General features: G+C 37.5%; 3 protein-coding genes and 1 pseudogene across 4 annotated transcripts; 1 reads left to right on the forward strand and 3 right to left on the reverse strand.

Annotated features, from left to right (window-relative positions):
• Window positions 1-5442: 5442 nt before the first annotated feature.
• On the forward strand, window positions 5443-11516 carry LOC104822348 (cyclin-dependent kinase 12). Its single transcript, XM_010553533.2, is given in 13 exon segments — window positions 5443-5973; window positions 6239-6795; window positions 7100-7255; window positions 7368-7522; window positions 8361-8449; window positions 8451-8765; window positions 8870-9154; window positions 9250-9567; window positions 9708-9938; window positions 10041-10141; window positions 10224-10332; window positions 10462-10816; window positions 10980-11516. Coding segments are annotated over 13 exon segments (3075 nt in total). The 5' UTR covers window positions 5443-5586; the 3' UTR covers window positions 10997-11516.
• Window positions 11372-15191, reverse strand: LOC104822350 (SNF1-related protein kinase catalytic subunit alpha KIN10). 2 transcript variants are annotated; one of them, XM_010553534.2, is made up of 11 exons: window positions 14981-15191; window positions 14141-14321; window positions 13712-13896; window positions 13438-13620; window positions 13202-13333; window positions 12905-13090; window positions 12717-12806; window positions 12539-12622; window positions 12309-12452; window positions 11951-12202; window positions 11372-11744 (listed from the first exon to the last, which is right to left on the reverse strand). In XM_010553534.2, exons 2-11 carry the CDS (start codon window positions 14316-14318, stop codon window positions 11631-11633), a joined length of 1548 nt encoding a protein of 515 aa, XP_010551836.1. In that variant the 5' UTR covers window positions 14319-14321; window positions 14981-15191; the 3' UTR covers window positions 11372-11630. The 2 variants fall into 2 exon arrangements, with proteins under 2 accessions (XP_010551836.1, XP_010551837.1); XM_010553535.2 differs by having other exon boundaries at window positions 14141-14356.
• An 819-nt stretch (window positions 15192-16010) lies between these two features.
• On the reverse strand, window positions 16011-16716 carry LOC109117040 (annotated as a pseudogene).
• Window positions 16717-17119: 403 nt separating this feature from the next.
• LOC104822351 (casparian strip membrane protein 5) lies at window positions 17120-18156 on the reverse strand. The gene is made up of 3 exons (XM_010553536.1): window positions 17841-18156; window positions 17612-17735; window positions 17120-17521 (listed from the first exon to the last, which is right to left on the reverse strand). Exons 1-3 carry the CDS (start codon window positions 18050-18052, stop codon window positions 17303-17305), a joined length of 555 nt encoding a protein of 184 aa, XP_010551838.1. The 5' UTR covers window positions 18053-18156; the 3' UTR covers window positions 17120-17302.
• Window positions 18157-18992: the final 836 nt, after the last annotated feature.

Raw genomic sequence — 18992 nt, forward strand, 5'->3', positions numbered from 1 at the left:
TTTTATTTTTTGAGGAATTTATTTTATTTATAGTAAAGTAATATAAATTTAAATACCTATAAATATAAAATAAAATCATCCAAGTTCTTGTGGTTTTGGATTTACATATTTTTTATATTGGGCTCATAATTCGGTTTTGTTCGATACTGATTGCGTTGGGCTATTACAAACTTTGGGCTTTTCACACAGCATTGGCCCATTCGATTGTGGAATATTGAATATCATAGAAAAAATCCCTTACAAAAATGTACCAAAAATATATCAATTTTTATTTTGAAAAACAATTATACCAAATATTGATACATACCAAATAAATACCATAATTTTTTTAAATTGAAAAAAATTTTATACATAGATTTTTAATTATACCGTCGATAATTGTACTCAAATTGCTTAAAATTGTCTCTTATACAAATCTTAACAACCTTAAAAAGTTTTTATTGGAAAACAATTTTATATTCAGATGTTAATTAAGATGTCGTCCATTCATAGAAAAATGCTTTCAATTCCAAAAATTGATGTATTTGTTTTGGCATATTTCAATGTTTAATATATTTATTTTTCAAATTAAAAAATGATATTCTTCTTTGGTACATTTTTGTAGAGTTGGTGTATTTTTATAGTTTTTTTTCTATATAAAAGAATAGCTATAACTACTAATACCATAAGATAAAGTGAATTGTTTATAACGAAAAAAGAATTATTATTGAAATTTTCGGTCAATATTTTCTATTCAAAATCCATTTACACAAGATGAAAAATCTAATATACACATTCTTAACGTGTTTCAATCATTTTTTTTATTGTTTATGTTCATTTCATTAACTTCATTTAATCCGTCGACTTTTTGTCGATGAAAAGCTGTCACTTCCCGTAACTGTCGTGCCAAAAGTATAAATATCATCATATTAAATAAAATATGGCATAAATATGATATTACTAAGTGATATTTTCTATTCATTATATGTGTTCCATTATCTTTTAAAGTTAACAATCTAAATACATACACTACATAATTTTTTAAAAAAATAATATTAATTTAAAAGATTTGAAATGGGAAAATTTGGAACTTGATTGTGGGAAAATTTGAAAGAGGGAAATAGACAAACAAATCGTTGATATATATATATATGAAGTGCTTTGGGAAACATTAAATGTAAATACAGATGAATCGAACGTAGCCAAAGACACTACCATTCAATTAATGCATATGTCGGGGGCCTAAGTGTTCATGAAGTCCTCGTAAAGACCTTTTTCTTCGATTTTATATTAGTCAATTAATATCATATTTATCACAAGTTTTATTTTAATTTTGTTATGATTTAACTTAATTACCAGAAGAAAAAAAATTATAAAAAAAAGGGTTTGATAAAAAGAAATTCTTGCATAAATGCATCAAGTTGTGTGACATGAAGAAGACGAGGTGTTTGGAAACACGTTTACCGGTTTAAGTCTTCTCAACGACCACACTTTCATTTATGTCCCATCTCTCCATACAACTTGCTCTTTAATTATCTCCTCTCTTTTTATTTTTTTCTTATAAATACTCTTTTTTATTTTGTTTCCTTCTTTATTTCATTTTATATTTTATAAAAATAAAAAAAATGAAGCCTAATTCCACTCCCTTGAAATCTAATCGTATGTGTCTATTTGATTAATATTATTTTACGATTTTACCAAAAAAAATGAAGTGTTTATATTCTCTGTGATTGTTTTAAAGATTAATCTCCACCAGTCTTATTTATTTTATTGGAAATATATCTTTATGGCTGGTGGTTTAATAATAATGGAACTAACATTGATATTAATATGTTATCACTCCATTTGTTCTTTCGAAAATGCTTTATGTGTCCGCTTGTGCTTGTCATGTCCTTTAGTTTTGTATGAACAAAATCCTTAAATCCCGTCTCTAAAACTAAGTAATAAAAAAAAACTATAAACGATTTCTTTGGTAAAAACTGAATCTAAATTAACCGCAACCGAATAAATTAAATATATCTATTTGTTCACCCATGTCTCACCTATTAATATGCAATATATGCTATATTTATAGAGAATGAGATTGTTTTATAATTATGATATATAATTAAAGTGACGTTTTTTTAAAAAATTATTCTGTGATATTGTTTCAAAATTTATTTCATCTATTATTATAATCGAACTGAACTGAATTTTTATTAGGTTATAATGTGATTACAATTTTAATTAGACATGACTGGACCAAACCAAACTGTAACCAAACTAATTAAAATTAAATGATTATTTGGTTATTAGTTTTTAAAATCCAAAATAACCGAATCCGAATCCGATCTGTTCGTCCATTCTTAATCAAAACCCTAGTTTCTTATTCTCTATGACGGGAAAGAATATGTATACATCTGCTGAATGCTGATATATGTACTCGATAAGGACATACTTGTTCATATATTAAGTCTATATAATGTAATATATGTAGGCAAAATTTTGATAAAGATATTTTTTTAGGTATGTATAAAGATCATCGACAATGACACGGTTGTTATTAATTTGACCACGAGATTTGTCCATTGCCCGAACATATTTAATTGATTATCTCAAATTTTTATTATTGTGGTTAGCATCAATATATGTATATATATATATATATGAATAAATTGTTCATGTTGTTTAAAGGTTTTGGACAATATAAAGTGTCTGAAGCAATTGCTGGTTAATGGCTGACCCTAATCCCAAAAGTCAACTCCACACCACGACAAAAACAACAACCCTTGAAGGTCGTGTTTGGTTACTAGATTTTCCTCACCATGTTTCTTTACATACACGCCTACACACAAACCCTATATATATATATATAATTTTATGGAATCAGTTTGTATCATTAAAGTAAATATATTTTTTAGTATATTACGGCTGTCTCTTAGGTGTACAAACATACTATATGTTAACAAGGCTCATCTTAATTTAGATATATATTTCGATTCCTTCACTGCATCACTGATAAGAACATGCAACGCAGAAACTTGTTATGCTCTGTTTCAACGACAGAAGACAGACACATGTGTGTGTGTGTGTGTGTGTATATACACCTGTATACATAAATATATATACTTACATGTAAATGTACTATATGACATATTAGTACTCTATATTATTATTTTGGAATTAGTTTTGAAGTAAAATGGATCAGCAAAACTACTTCCAAAGTCCCGATATATTAGATCTGCATATATGGATAATGTGTATTTCATCGCTCTATATATGAATTTTTTTTCTTGTGTATATTCAAACTAAATATAAGTACAAATACGTTACCAAAAAAAAATATAAGTACAAACATATAATTAAATATCATCGTTATACGCACCCAAAATAAATTATTTTAACAAATATCCAAATGATTTTTGCAAATCATTCCACGAGAACTCAAAGTATCATGGCTTCATTTTTTATTATCTGATATAGCATATTAATTAAAAGTATAAATATATAAATTCCATCGTTATACGTACACAGATTAAATTATTTTTAACAAATCCAAATGATTTTGCAAATCATTCCACGAGCACTCCCAGTATCATGGCTTCATTTTTTTTTATCTCCAATCCAAGAGATTGGATGTATGACATCATCAAACTCGATCCTTGTATATATTTCAATAAATTGAACTTGGAATTTTCAATTATGTAAAGAATTTCGATACTCGTTAAATATGGAAATTTTGGTTACTAGAGATATAGTAGAATGATTCTCGTCTTGAAAAAAAAAACAAAAAGTATCAAATGGACCAAAGTCGTGGGGCGATATCAACTTGAATACATATGTATATAAACGAAACTATAATCACCTAATCATTTATGATTTCGCAATCACGTGGACCCCGATCTCAATTGATATGTCTAATCCTACACAAACCCACCCATCATCAACATATACCATATCTACTATATACATATATATATATATATATAATATACAGGCACGTCTTTGAATTTATTAAGGCGAATCATATATGAAATATCCAAGCAACTTATGCAAGTTGGTCCATTTGTGTGTCTCTCATAGAGGAAGATGGTGTAGATTTATTGCAATAAATTATTTTATTTTCCCAAAGATACGGAAAACGAATTAGAGGGAGACACCTTGACCGTCGACAGAATCATTGCACCCTTTTATTTTAGTAACTTTCATTTCAAACCGACGAACGGAAAATCAAACAAAAAAGGAACAAACTGTTGAAAGAAATATGCATATATATTTACCTATACACATATATATATATATATATATATATATATATATGGAGAGAGAGACCATTGGACAAGAAAAAAAAAAGGACATTATATACATGTTTGTATTTTTACTTTTATATATAGATATGACGATATTAAAAAATTTTAATTGAAAATGTTGTCACTTTCAAATATAGTATATAGTTTTTCATAATAAATTATTAGAATTTTGCAGTAGTTAGAGAGAGAGAGAAAGAGAAGAACACAAGTGGCAATCTAAATTCATTTAACCTAAAAAGTTAGATTTTGTGTTATTTTGGTTTGGATGCAACCGAGTGCCGGTCTGAGGAGGCAAATCTTATTTCATCTAACTCATCGAATCAAACAAATTCCATTAATGTACATATTTTTTTGTCTCGTCAGTAATATTATAATATATAATTTCCATATGTATTTTTTTTATAATGATACACGGTTGAATATGAATTATTCAAATCAAAATTTTGGCATAGTAATTAACCCACAAATAACTATAAACAAAGAGAACTTCTACACGCAAGCGGAGAACAAACGGCAATTGCACTGACATTGATTGAAAAATACGTGGATAATTATTTCTAGAGAAAGATATATTTAGATTTTTATATATTAAATAGCAGAAAAAACAATCTAATCCAATAATGCAAGTTAATAAAAGAGAATATTTTTTAAAATATGTTGAGAGGACTAATATGCAGAGAGATTATTTTTTTTTCCAATTTTCTGCTGGGAATTTACAGGGATTCTGTGATTTCTTACAACATTTAGATGTAACTTCAAACAAAAACAGGAGTTAAGAAAAATCTTAATTTAAAATGATATTTCTGTTGAACTAGAAATGTTACATACGCGTGTGACTGTGTGTATATATATATATCTGTGTATATACACAAAAATACAGAGGGTCCAAGGTGACTTTTGGAAGTTAACGCCATAAATTGGCTATCCTTTTGATTAGGGTTAAAATATTTATGTCTCAAAACAAGTTGACATATTTTTCATATTTATTAATATAAAATTAAACGATAAAATAGAAAGACTGGACCCAGAAGATAAATAACAGTAATTATTATTATAATAATAATATTTTAAAGTATTCCATCTTTAGCCCGCGGACTTTCGACACCAATGTCAAGTCTGCACGAAACCGTGATCGAGATTGGAAGAGAGACACAGAGACTCTTGTCCTTTTTTTTTTTTTTGGTGTATATATACATATGAATCTCTCGATACACACACATATATACATATAGGTCGAAAGGAAGCGGGAGAGAAAGAGAAATCTCAAAGCCTTGTTCTGTGTTTTGTAGAGAGAGAAGAAGCTGATACAGAGGCAGAAATGGCGCAAGACGATGCACCTTCGATGAGAACGACGGCGCTGGTGGCGCCGACGAGGCCGACGATCACCATCCCGAACAGACCACCGGCAACGGACGCGCCGCCTATCTTCGGCGGCGGTGGAGATGGGCTTAGCCTGAGCCCGGGCCCACTTAGCTTTGTCTCGTCGCTGTTCACCGACAACTACCAAGAACTCACGCCGACGTCCGAGAACCAAAGAGGGTTTTTTTCCCAACTTCTCTCCGGATGCACGGCGTCTCCATCGGCGGCGGCGGGGTTTTCCGGCGATGCGAGAAGTTCGGGTTTTGGGTTGTCGACGTTGTTCACGATCCCTTCTGGGTTTAGCCCATCTGGTCTGCTCAACTCCCCCGACTTCTTTCCTTCTCCGGTAATTGATTAATTGATTAATCGATTAATCTCAATCATTAATCTTGCTTTAACCGCTCACCCCATCATTTGATTTGCTAAGAATAGGGAAGAACAAGATAAAACATAAACCGTTGGGTTTGTGTAATTATATGAAAACATAAACCATAAGGATCAGGTGTAATTAAGTGTGTTTGGTTATGTTGCATTAATATGTTTGATTATATGAACAAATTGGATATCGATTATCTACCCTAATGGCGTTTGATGATGTTTAATTGATACAGCGCCAAAGTTCTTATGGTATGCCAGCTAACCAGCAACAACCCGTTCAGGCCTTCTTCCCACAGCCACAACCGCTACCGCAATCGCAATCGCAACCGCAACCACAAACATTTGCGTTGCAAAGGCAACCGCCCTCCACCGCATACAGCCGTTCCTACAACGTTGTGAGCGTGGACAAACCCGCAGACGATGGCTACAACTGGAGGAAGTACGGACAGAAACCGATCAAAGGGTGCGAATTCCCGAGGAGTTATTACAAGTGCACGCACGCGAGTTGTCCGGTGAAGAAGAAGGTGGAACGGTCGTCGGACGGACAGATCACTCAGATAATCTACAAAGGTCAACACAACCACGAGAGGCCACTGAACCGCCGCGGCGGCGGAGGCGGTAGAGATTCCGGCGACTTCCGTGTGTTTGGAAACGGTTCGGTTCAGATGATGGAATCTAGTGATGATAGTGGTTATGGACGGAGTAAAGACCATGATGATGATGATGATGATGATGAGGAGGAGGAGGAAAATGATGACGATGGGGAAGATATTCACGCTTCAAAAATAAGGTACGTATATGGATGGTTGAAGGTGAATAGCGGAAACATCATCATCATCATGATGGTCATTTCCAAGTTGTCTATATATATGGTGTCAATGAAGCAATACAACTTATTGTCGTATGATGTGATATATATACACACACATGTAGCGGGTAAATGGTCGTATGTATGTAGTTCTATAACTCTTTTGTTAAGCCGTAATTGAAAGGATTAACTCAGGAGACACTCGATTGATGTTTTTTTATATATGAGCCGTTAGGCCGAGTAAATTGATGTTAAATAAAAATCGGTATTTGTATTGTCGGTGTAGAAAAATCGGCGGAAACTCCGGCGTGTCGATGTCTCACCGGACGGTGACGGAACCGAAGATCATCGTTCAGACAAGAAGCGAAGTGGATCTTCTCGACGATGGTTACAGGTGGCGCAAGTATGGTCAGAAAGTTGTCAAGGGCAATCCTCATCCAAGGTTGTTCCATAATTCTACTAATCTCGATCGGTTTAAGATTATGTAAAACAAATATTAAACTTTATGTTATTATTATTATACGTTATTGAGACAAGTAATCATCTTTTTACAGGAGCTACTACAAGTGCACAACCGCAGGGTGTACGGTACGCAAACACGTAGAGAGGGCTTCAACGGATCCAAAGGCCGTCATTACAACGTACGAGGGAAAACATAACCACGACGTCCCGACCGCTCGTAACGCGGCCACGGGAACAGACCACCGCCTTCGACCCATGTCGGAAAACAACGTCCAGAACATGAGCTTCGGCAACAATGTCGGTCAGGCTCCTGCTATTCTGAGGCTTAAGGAAGAAAAAATCACGGTCTAATGATACGATCATTTCAGACTCAGATGCGTATATACTAAACGAAAACAAGAAAAGAGAAGGGAAATCGTAGTCCGTGACTAAAATTTCCGAATCTTCTATTGATTTTGGAAGTGGTACGTACGAGGAATGAACCGGAGAGTTCGGTGTAGGACTGGTTTGAGAGTCGTTTGCTATGGAACTGACTTGGTTTAGTGCCGGTTTGGCATGGAAACACTTAAACCGGACATGTGTGTTTCCGGGCTGATTTGGCATTTAGATCATATATATGTTGTTGTAACTTGCAAGTAGTGTGCATGGCGTGTGAATTAATTTGGTGCTTGTTTGACTCTCCTATAGGTTATATTATTTTCTTTGTTTTTAACTGTGAATTCTTTCATGTTTTTGTTAATTCTGCTGATATGAGTGGTAATGAAATTCTGGCTTTCAGTCAATTCTGTCAAAAACTCTTATATACATATATATATTTATGTATCAACCATTCGATCCAAACCGTATATGTGTGTGTATATATATATATATCCGTATTCCTAATTCGGTTTTCCCTTAGCGACTGCTGTTCAATTCTTCTTTCTCTCTCTTCCAAAGTTTCAGGAACATTGTCTCGTTCTCCGCAACTCTCTCTCTCTCTATTTTCCTTCTCCGCGCAGTATTTGTCTCTCTCTCTCTTATTATTTGACATCCCAATTTCTTCTTTCTTTTTCTTTTTCCAAATTTTTTTTATCGGTCTAATGTGGGGATTGCTCTCCCCGCGTTGGACCCGTTTATCCGACCCGGGCCAAGACCCGCTCCGACGCCCGGCGACTCTCCTCTTCTGACATCACGTTCTCATCCTAATGGGTTGCTTAAACTCCAAGTTATCCTCTCCCGGTCCCCGCCATCTCCGCCGCAAAAGCTCCACCTCCGCCGCCCCAGCCATTGCCCCTCCGCCGCCCCACCGTCAAATCGCCGGCGGCTCCAACCAGGAGTTCTCCAGACCACCGGTGGGGACGAGCGGTCTTAGCCTAAGGTCGGGGCTTTCTCGAGCCAACGTAGAGGTGGATCCGGCGGCGGGTTGGCCCACATGGCTCACCTCCGCGGCACCAGAGGCCGTCCACGGTTGGTTCCCTCTCTGCGCCGAGGGTTTCGAGAAACTAGAGAAGGTAATCAATCAATCAATCAATCAATCCCTAATACCTGAGACTTCTAGTTTTCTTGTGAAACAAGAAATCGATTTTAATTAGGGTTTTTTTCCTGGGTATTTCAGATAGGGCAAGGGACGTATAGTAGCGTGTTCAGGGCACGAGAGGTAGGGACAGGACGAACGGTGGCTCTGAAGAAGATACGAGTCCACAACTTCGAGACCGAAAACATCCGATTCATAGCGAGAGAGATCTCTATTCTAAGAAGATTGGATCATCCCAACATCATGAAACTGGAAGGAATCATTGCCTCTCGAAACTCGAACAGCATGTACTTCGTGTTCGAGTACATGGAACACGATCTCGAAGGCTTATGTTCATCCCCCGACATTAAATTCACAGAGGCACAGGCAAGAACCCTAGTTATAACTTATCCCCCAAGAAACTCCGTATATATATTCTTCAAACCCTAATTAATTTGTTTTCTTTCAAATTATTTACGCAGATCAAATGCTACATGAAACAACTTCTATGGGGAGTAGAACACTGCCATTTACGGGGGATCATGCACAGAGATATCAAGGCCTCGAACATTCTGGTGAATAACAAAGGGATTCTTAAGCTAGCTGATTTTGGATTAGCCAACATCGTCACTTCGAGAAACAAGAACCACTTGACCAGTCGGGTCGTGACATTATGGTACCGTGCACCTGAGCTGCTGATGGGTTCGACGAGTTACGGGGTTTCGGTCGATTTGTGGAGCGTCGGATGCGTGTTCGCCGAAATCCTCACCGGAGGACCAGTCCTCAAAGGAAGAACCGAGGTTTTTACCCTGTTCAGAACGGATGATTCTAATCGAAGTTTTTTTTTTTTTTTGTAATTGATTCTAATCGAAGTTCTTCGTTCAGACAAGCTCTTCTCGATCTGTTAGAGTCTGAGTCTGTTTTTTTTTTGTCTGAACAGATAGAACAACTGCACAAGATTTACAAGCTATGTGGATCGCCTCCTGAAGATTTCTGGGAGAAGACTAGACTTCATCCTCAAACCAAGATGTTCAAACCCCAACACTCGTACGGAGGTTGTCTGAGAGAAAGGTTCGAGGAATTCCCGACAACGGCCGTGAATCTTCTCGAGACTCTCTTGTCCATCGATCCCGAGAAGCGACGTACATCCTCCTCTGCTCTTATGTCAGAGGTGAGACAGAAACCCTAATGGGATCTCACAAAAGAAAAATCCGAAGTTTTTTTTTTTCAAATTAAACACAATTTATCTGTTTTTGTTTTTTTCCCTCTTCAGTACTTCACCACGAAGCCTTACCCATGTGACCCCTCGACGTTGCCCAAGTATCCTCCTAATAAAGAAATGGACGCTAAGCACCGTGAAGAACTACAACGAAGGTCGTATACTCTGTCGACACTGATATGTTCTGTATGTATGTATGTATGTATGTATGGACACTGAGAGATTTCATTGCTGCAGGAGAAGGGTTAGCATTAAGAAGAGGGATAACTTGTCATCCAAGAAACCAAGGAACCCACACAAACCTCTCAGATACCCGCCAAACTTCAGCAAAATGCCAACCCAACAGGTACGTTTCCGGTTCTTATTTGACCATACCAGACTCCCTGGTAGTTAACCGGTTTTCAATTTTATGTTCCGATCAACCGATTTCGGCATCAAGAACTAAAAAAATGAATAACTGGGTTGTTATCTGCAGGAAAACGCCGAAAGAGAGAAGCAATTATTTATCCAGACACCATCGGAGATATCTCAGGCAACAGCTACGATGGATAGGACCGATCTCCGGCACACCGGTTTGTCACATACGACAGCGCCGCCGGCGAGCGGTTCTGCGTGGACGAAGAACAGGAAAGAAAACGACGGCGTTTCGACGCTGACGTACAACCAGCCGAGCTCGGATAGCCACGTCAGCGGCACGAGCATGGTATTTGCCAAGAACACTTTCGGATTGTCCGTACTAAACCAAGATAAAAAGAGCTTCCCTAGGCCGCACGTTTCCTCAGATGTTTGGTTCTCTGGCGTGCTCCACAAGAAAGCTCAAGAGGGACTCGGTAAGCCAATTGGATCCGGTACAGTTTTGAACCGGAAAAAATTCGGTAAACCCGAGTTATAGTTATTTGACACAATTTTCTCTAATAAAGATTTATTTTTAAAAGAAAAAATCTGCAAAAAAAAGTATTGATGTCATTCTTTTGATGTGTTTTTTGTTTGCAGGACAAGAGGAATGGTAGTTTACACATTGCAGTTTTGGTTTTATCTTTTTTTTTTTTTGGGGGGGGGGGGGAATTTGCAAATTTGTAAACTTGGGTGGGAAAAATAGAAATTGTAAAAAGGTGTATTGGGTAATTCTCCCAACAAATTCTAGTGATTGAAGATTTTTTTTTTTTAAATAACATCCTGTTCTCATAGGCCAAATACCATTATATATACAAGTCTACAATGAAAAATGCATTAGAGGAGGCACATACATATTGCACGTAAAACTCTAATTGCACTACAGAATTCGTTAAAATGCTTAACCCTTTACTACTCCAAATGCTGACTGACTGCTGCTGCTTTGGAATATTTTTACATTACATTGGAACAGTAAATTTAAATTCCAAATAAAACCAAACTGTATGTTCTGTTCTTGAGGATCTTTTTAACAGAAATATGCCCAGCGACTTTCAAAAGTTATGTACATCACTGGCTGTCTTCTTCTTGCATCAAGCTAGGATTTTCCCTCCCCCCAAAAAAAAAGTACAAAGAAACTAGAACCTCTCTCTTCTTTTTTTTTCATTTTTTAAAGTAAAAAAAAAAAAGAGGTAACACGGACAGGATCAATGTCTTCGTGAGGCGGAGGGGGGGGGTTGTTGAAAGAATTCATCAGAGGACACGGAGCTGAGCAAGAAAGGCGGCGCAAAGATCCAAGAACAAGAACTGAGGACCTTTCACCCTCTGCAGATCCAACAGATACTTCTCGTCCCTGGTTTTGTATAACTGTTTCATCATCATCCATCACAAGGCAATCAATTTCTAAGACCCAAGTAATTGAATCCAAATGTACAACTGAACCGAAACCCGGAAAGAGTCACCCCTAATGGGAATTGTGGGTCATGGACATTGAAGTGAATGAACAAACACTGAGGATGCTTTCCTCCTAGACACTGAATGCAGGAACATAAGGAGTAGAACAAAACAGGTACCTGAATTTCAAACTTGACAACGTTTGGTGACTTGGCAGCAGCGGCAGCAACTGAATCATCATCATCGTCTGTCGTTATGTTGGAATCATCCCCAAAGCAGTGGTCTTGCATGGAATTGTTGAGCATTCCATCCATGTTGTTAGGAACCCATCTGCACTTCATGTTGTACTGCCCTATCTTCTTCCAACACACGTTCAGGTCTCCCAGGGCTTTCAGCACTTCCGTCATTATTTCACGCGGATGAGCTCGAGACTGCCATTCGTTTTTTTTACAAAAGGGGGTCGAAATCATCATTCATTGACAAAAAGGAAAGAAAAGCATATCTTGAATGAATTCAGAGCCACAATGTTTTAATAACCTGAAGTCCGAGAGCCCATTTTCTGTCAACTGGGTATTGGGATCTCATTCCCATTCCTTGGTAATCAATAAATCCCGAGAGGCGATGACCAACTGGTGAAGCAACAGCAGCTTCTCCTGGATGCATTCGGTTACGGGACCCTTCCTGAAGAAAAAAACCCAAATGTTTACTCATGTCCCACTTCAACAAAAAGGGACATTAACAAAAAAAAAACCAAATAGATAACCCACCATACTCTCCTGAAATTCAGCTCCCAGATAACCGCTAGAGATTCGGAAACGGTTGTCCATTAACAGATAGTATGTCACTGTTCCCTGGTAGACAAACGGTCAATAAAACATTGTAGCTTTTTACATCTTTTAGTGGGTAAAGATTAGAAAACGCGATAAGAAGTGGTAGAGCCCATACATCGTTCTGGACTCTGCTGCGTAGGGATTCAATGAGATGATTCTTTTCAAATCCCATATTGACCACCTCTTGAAGAATATCCTCATCGATCTGCAAACATGAATCATGTATTCCAACAATTTTGCCATGTTCAATAGATTAGCAAGTGCAAGAGGATGAGATATGATCAGGCACAGCAGTCTCCTGACCTTTTTGGCTTGCTGCATTGTATCTGGAGGAGGAACAGCCAAATACCGAGGAAGATGAGCTTGGAACCAAGGGTGTTGTCGGATCTCAGGGATTGTCATTCGTTTCATAGGGTCGACCACAAGCATCCGTGGAATCAAATCCCTAGCACCAGGAGATAAGTGGCTTGGAAGTGTATATATCCCTCCCTAAAGGAAAATAGTAACAGCTCAGCATTACAGTTTTGAGAAAGAAGAGAACAAAAAATCCAAATAAACATATATATATATATATATATATATTATAATGCCTAGAAGTACCTTTATCTTCTTGAAAAGGTTTGGAATATTTTCGTCATCAAAAGGAAGAGTCCCACACAAAAGAGCATAGAGTATCACACCGCAACTCCAGACGTCTACTTCAGGACCAGCATACAGTTTGCCAGAAATGACCTGATACAATTAACAATTTTTTTTTACGGATCCTACAATAATTAAAAATCTTTATGCAACACAGACCTTAATCATGATGACCCTCGGACAAAAAAGACGCAAACCTCAGGAGCAGCATAATTCGGACTTCCGCAGCTTGTCTTCAAGAAATGACCATCACGCATTATGTTGCTCAGTCCAAAATCAGCAATCTTCACATTGCACTTAGAATCTAAAAGCAAGTTCTCTGGCTTAAGGTCTCTATGAGCCACCATATTCCGATGGCAATATTCCACTCCTGATATTATCTGCATCAGATCATGTCATAGGCAATATTCAACTCTTCTGTTGGGACATTTATTTGAAATCCTTTATAAATAGGTCCGGGAAAAAAAATACCTGCTGAAAAAAATTGCGAGCCTCATCCTCCTGCAACCTACCCTTCTCTACGATATAGTCAAAAAGCTCGCCAGAGTTCACGTACTCCATGACAACATAAATATCTGTCGGGGTCTCTATGACCTCATAGAGACGGATAATGTGGGGATGCATAAACAGTCTCAAGATTTTGATCTCTCTCCTCACTTTGCAAAGGAAAAAAGTAAAACAAAAACCACAGTAAGTCATGTGATACAATCCAGGGAAGGAGGACAAAAGAAATTGTCAGTCAATATGTTTATGTTATATGTCATTAATGGCAATCACTGAAAAAACCGATCAAGATTCTATTTCCAGTGTAGTGACAGATTTTGCTCCCTCTAAAAGCCAATGAGTTACTCATGTCAGCAAAGATGAACAGAATGATGTGTGGATAAATAAAAACCGTACCTTTTTCCTCCATCTCCAAGCTCTTGATTTTGCGACGATTGAGGATCTTGATAGCAACCTTATGCCCTGTTAATGCATGCTCAGCTATTTTCACACGACCAAAGGAACCGATACCAAGAGTTCTCCCCATCTTGTAGTTAGGGAGAATCGATTCCATTCCACTACGACTGCTCTCCATTTCCTACGTACAGAAGAAACCAAAAAGAACGCCAACAGCTAAAAGACTAGGTCAAAACTACGTAAGACGACATACATGAAACAGCAAAGACAGTATCACATTCAGAAACATGTAATAATTACACCGTGAACAACAAAACAGATCAAGACACAGATTCTGAACAAGAGTTACATTCTTCAATCTGGAAACTAACTTTCACTGTTGAATACTAAATTTTGTTAGTTCCCAAGTTTAATTGAGATTTTTAGGGAAAATGAAAGCGAACCCAAATTCGGTTTAAATCGAATTCCACCATATAACTCTGTAAACCATCTTCTTCTGCATGAAAAAAAGTCAAACTCATATCCATAGTCCTACCGATTTCCACATTCCATCATTCATGAATAGAAGGGAAAATTTAATACGACGGAGAAAGATAAAGAAATTAGAGCACAGGCAATTGGGAAAACATGCAAATGAAATAGGAACGCAGGCAGAAGTTAGATGGCAATGAATCAGAATCAGATATAAGAACCCTAACAACCAAATCACAGGATTTACGAAAGTGGATCTCGAATCTGAGAGAGAAACAGCGTAACCAAGAACAATCAAACACATCCTTTTGCGAGCTAATACAAAAAAGGCGAATTTTCACGAAATATGAGATGGAGGATCGAGCTTACCAAAAAAACTAAAAACGAGAGGGAGAGGATTCAGAGCAAAATGCAGCAAAAGAAAAAGCCTAAATTCCCTCAGCTAAAAATATCAGCAACAAAATCGAAACTCGAGATCGATGACTCTTGAACAGCTTAAACCCAGAAATCGAGAGAGATTCTCTCTCCCTTCCTGTCTCTCCCTCCCTCTCCTCGCTTGTTTGTGCAGATGGGAAAAAAAAACCATGGTTTGTTCTGAGAGAGAAAAAAAGATACCAATGAGTGGAAATGCCCGTTAAGTTCCACTTAATTACGATGGATACCCAGGGTTGACGTGGCATTTTTTCATTTGTGCGCTTTACCAATTTCGTTATTGCACAATATTCTGTTGGTGGGAGTATCGGGTTCACCATATACGACGCCGTTTTCTAGAGGAATTAATAACAACAACGATCATTTCAAATTTGTAAAAGAATCAGTAGAAAATGACATTATATTTATTTAACATAGTTAGAATATAGTTCTTGATATGAAACGTTAGTGTCCTGTCTTAAGAGGTCCATAAAATATGCTACCCATGAGAGAAAAAATGGAGAAGATTCTATCTTAATATAAATTGTGTGGTTTTATTTCAGTTATTTCAATTATAAAAAATTTTAACCATTCAGTTTCTATCTCAATTTTGATTCAGCTTTATTTTGATTTAATTTGCTTTGATTCGATTTTTTTATTAGAAAAAACTTATTTTTGAAAAAAAAAATTTGGTTTTTTCGTTTTTTATTCCATTCCATTCGGATTCAATATATTCGAATTAAAAAAAAAATTTATGTAAAATTCAGTTCGGTTATAATTATATCTTATTCGATTTAGTTCGCCTAAATGTTTCAACCTACCATTATTAATATAATTTTGTTTTACTTGCAAACCTAATAATAATAATCTTTTTTTGGGGGGGGGGGGAATTCGAAATCAGTCGGAGGTTTGGGCTCTAAGTAAACCTATATTAGGACAGTTTTGGGCTCATCGTAGGCCCAAAATATTGGGAATTTCACTTCCATAGCTACTCTCGCTTGCCGCCATCGCCGACGCCGACGACGTCGTTTTCTCCGGCGCCGGCGGAGAAGTTCCGGTCCAGTGAATCTCCAAGCAGATGGCTCGTAGACCCTCCTTCTCCGATTCCTTCAGTCGGACAGTTCGTGAACTCGTGGATTGTCGAAGCGAACCAATCGTGTTCGTCTTCTCTGATCAGACCCATCTCGGAGGAAGCAGAGGAAGAAGCGAAGAACTCGATCATCGTCGGGATTCCGCATGATTCGATGTCTTCATTGTTCTTGCTTTCTTGTTGGACTCCTAGCCTTGCAGAAGGCGTCAACACCATGGGGACATTCTCGGAGGATGTCACTGTAGATGTTGGAGATTCGTCCTGTTGAACCTATCAGTCGCTACATTCTTTTGGTTTTGTCCAAGTGGAGGATGTTTTGTGAGGGAAGAAGCCATGGTGAACTGATGTGTTAAGGTTTTTCGGACAGTGGTGCTGTGTAAATGAAGAAGCAGCCTAGCCTCGGCCTCGAGCCGAGCACTTTCCCATTGAGCCATGTGGCTGAGGGTAGCCGCGTTCTTGGACTGACCCCCTGACGACAAAAGGGTCTGTTTTTGGGCTTGTGAGTCACACCTCCTTGAATTTCTTGCTTGATCCCCGTATATATTGCCAGCTTCTCTAACCCTTCGACGGTCCAATATTTCATTCCTTCTCCATAAGCCACCATAAATGGTGCTAACTTGTGAAGATATTATCGATCACTTAAATTTCTCAATAAACCAGTCACAGGTTGCTATTCATATAGTGAGAAAATGCTAATTGGACTTAAGTTCATATATATATATATATATGCAGTTAGTCAACTTTGAGAGGGTTCCTGGTATGGTCTATATACCTTACATGCAAGAGAGAATGTATAAGCCATGGCTTATGGATTCACTGAATAACAGCTGGGACTCTTAACACAATATATGAAACCTTATATGCAGAATCTGCAATGTCCAGAATCATTGTCTTATGAGTAAGTTCTTGAAGTTAGCTTTTTAATTTACCTTCTTGATTTTACCCTTCATTCCATTCGTTTAATCTGTATATATACATGCTGCATTCCCAGAAACAAGATATGAACAGACGATGAAACACAACTTTGATTCAGCGACCCGTTACATAAGCGACAGGGAAAGGCGCGAAAGAGAAAGAGAAGAGAAAAAAAGGAGCTGAAAACAGATACAAAAGGATACAACTGAAGATCGAATTTTTTCACATTTTTACACACCAACCCGTATATTCAAACAAACAGATAGATGATAGTTTCAGCGGCTCCGGGAAAGGGCAATGGCCGAAAGGAGAATCAGAAGTACGAAAAGGGCGACAGCTATGAAGGAACCGATGAGAGAACCAGAGATACGTTCGCAGAAAGAGTTGAACTGTTGGCAGATGGCAAACCAGTTCGTTCTGTTATTCCCCTCGTGTGCTAAGTACACTATGGCTGCTGCCGACGATGCTCCAGCCGTCAGAAGACCCAACGACGCCTAACACATCACCATCATAATTTGTAAGCTCGATGTCCTGTCAGAAACAAAAAATAAATCTTTTTTCTTAAAACAATTGCAGACACTTACCACGTCGAGGAAGATGAGTAGAACTCTACTGTTTTGGGCATTGTTCTTGAGAATGTTGAAAAAGGACAGAGCCAGAGACAGGATAAGGTAACCACTGACAACAGCATTTGCAACCACGAAGAACCTGATACAAGTTTCAAACCGAAGAAAATAGCTGTCTTAGGGGGAAAAAACCTCAAAAAAGTAAAAAACACCGGCAAAGAGTTGTAAGAGAGAAAGGCCTGTATACGTCAAGGCCGGAAGATCGTTATACTCGGCACGAAAACGTATGAACTGGGTGAAGAAAGGGAGGGTTTCATTGGTGGTTCCCATGATAATGGCACTGCCAATAGTGTTTAAGAACGCTATAATCCTCAGTATGAAGTCGAATATTGCTATCCGTTTGTTCATAGCACCGACGTCTTTTCCTCCTCCGACGATCTCGTTCTGATCGGACTTCATTCTTCTCTTTTTTCTCTTGAAAGGGTTTTGGGTTTCTTGGGGAGGAAGTTAGGGTTTGAGTTTCTTGGGGGGGAAGTATTTGGTGTTCCAACTCAAGCTTTGAGAGTTTGTTTGCTCGATGATGAAGGCAATGGGTAACAGCTATATGTATATATACACACACATATGCATGTTTTTGGACAAGGATAAGGGTATCTCAGTCATTGATGGGAGTTTTTCTTCCTTGTGCCCATAAAATAACCGATAAAAATTCCTAATATATGAACATGTTGGTTATTCATTAATATATATATCAAGGGTACCTTATATTTTAACGTAAAACTTGTCGAATACCAAGAATTCAATTCATTTGCTGTCGACCAAAAGACTATCAGAATTTTACGTTGATATATTATAAAACGACGACTCGATTACATTTTGTGCAAACTTATGCATTATATTCACTCAAGCATCCACCGTTAAATCAACATTGACAACTATCATGATGCATGCAGATATGATCATATGATATAACAAGCAAATAAATTACACGTAGGCTTTTTTAGCATATACGGGGGTGTATACGCTCTCTCCTAATCCACCGAACCCATTTTTCCAATTGTGGAAAGTATCAATTGTTTTCAAATTTGGACACTTGGAATATATAAGGGAATCGTCTTTTCATTATACGTTTCCGTTGAGAGAACATGGGGAGCAGTTGAATCGATCGTATTATTGAGTGATATATAAGTTATAATAATTAGTGAATTAGTTATGATTGGTCGGCCTGTCACTCGAACAAACCCACGTTTCTTGTCCGAACATTCTGCAAAGTATCTCCATAAGATTGGCAACTTGAAAGAAAAAAAAAGTCCCCAAGTGATTGGAGATGGTGAACGAACAAGTACAATCCGAACATTCTCCACGTGGAATATCCTACTCGAAGATAGGTACGGTGGGA

Source organism: Tarenaya hassleriana, unplaced genomic scaffold (genome assembly GCF_000463585.1).
Source record: "Tarenaya hassleriana unplaced genomic scaffold, ASM46358v1 Cleome36, whole genome shotgun sequence".
In the NCBI taxonomy this organism is placed as follows: domain Eukaryota; kingdom Viridiplantae; phylum Streptophyta; class Magnoliopsida; order Brassicales; family Cleomaceae; genus Tarenaya; species Tarenaya hassleriana.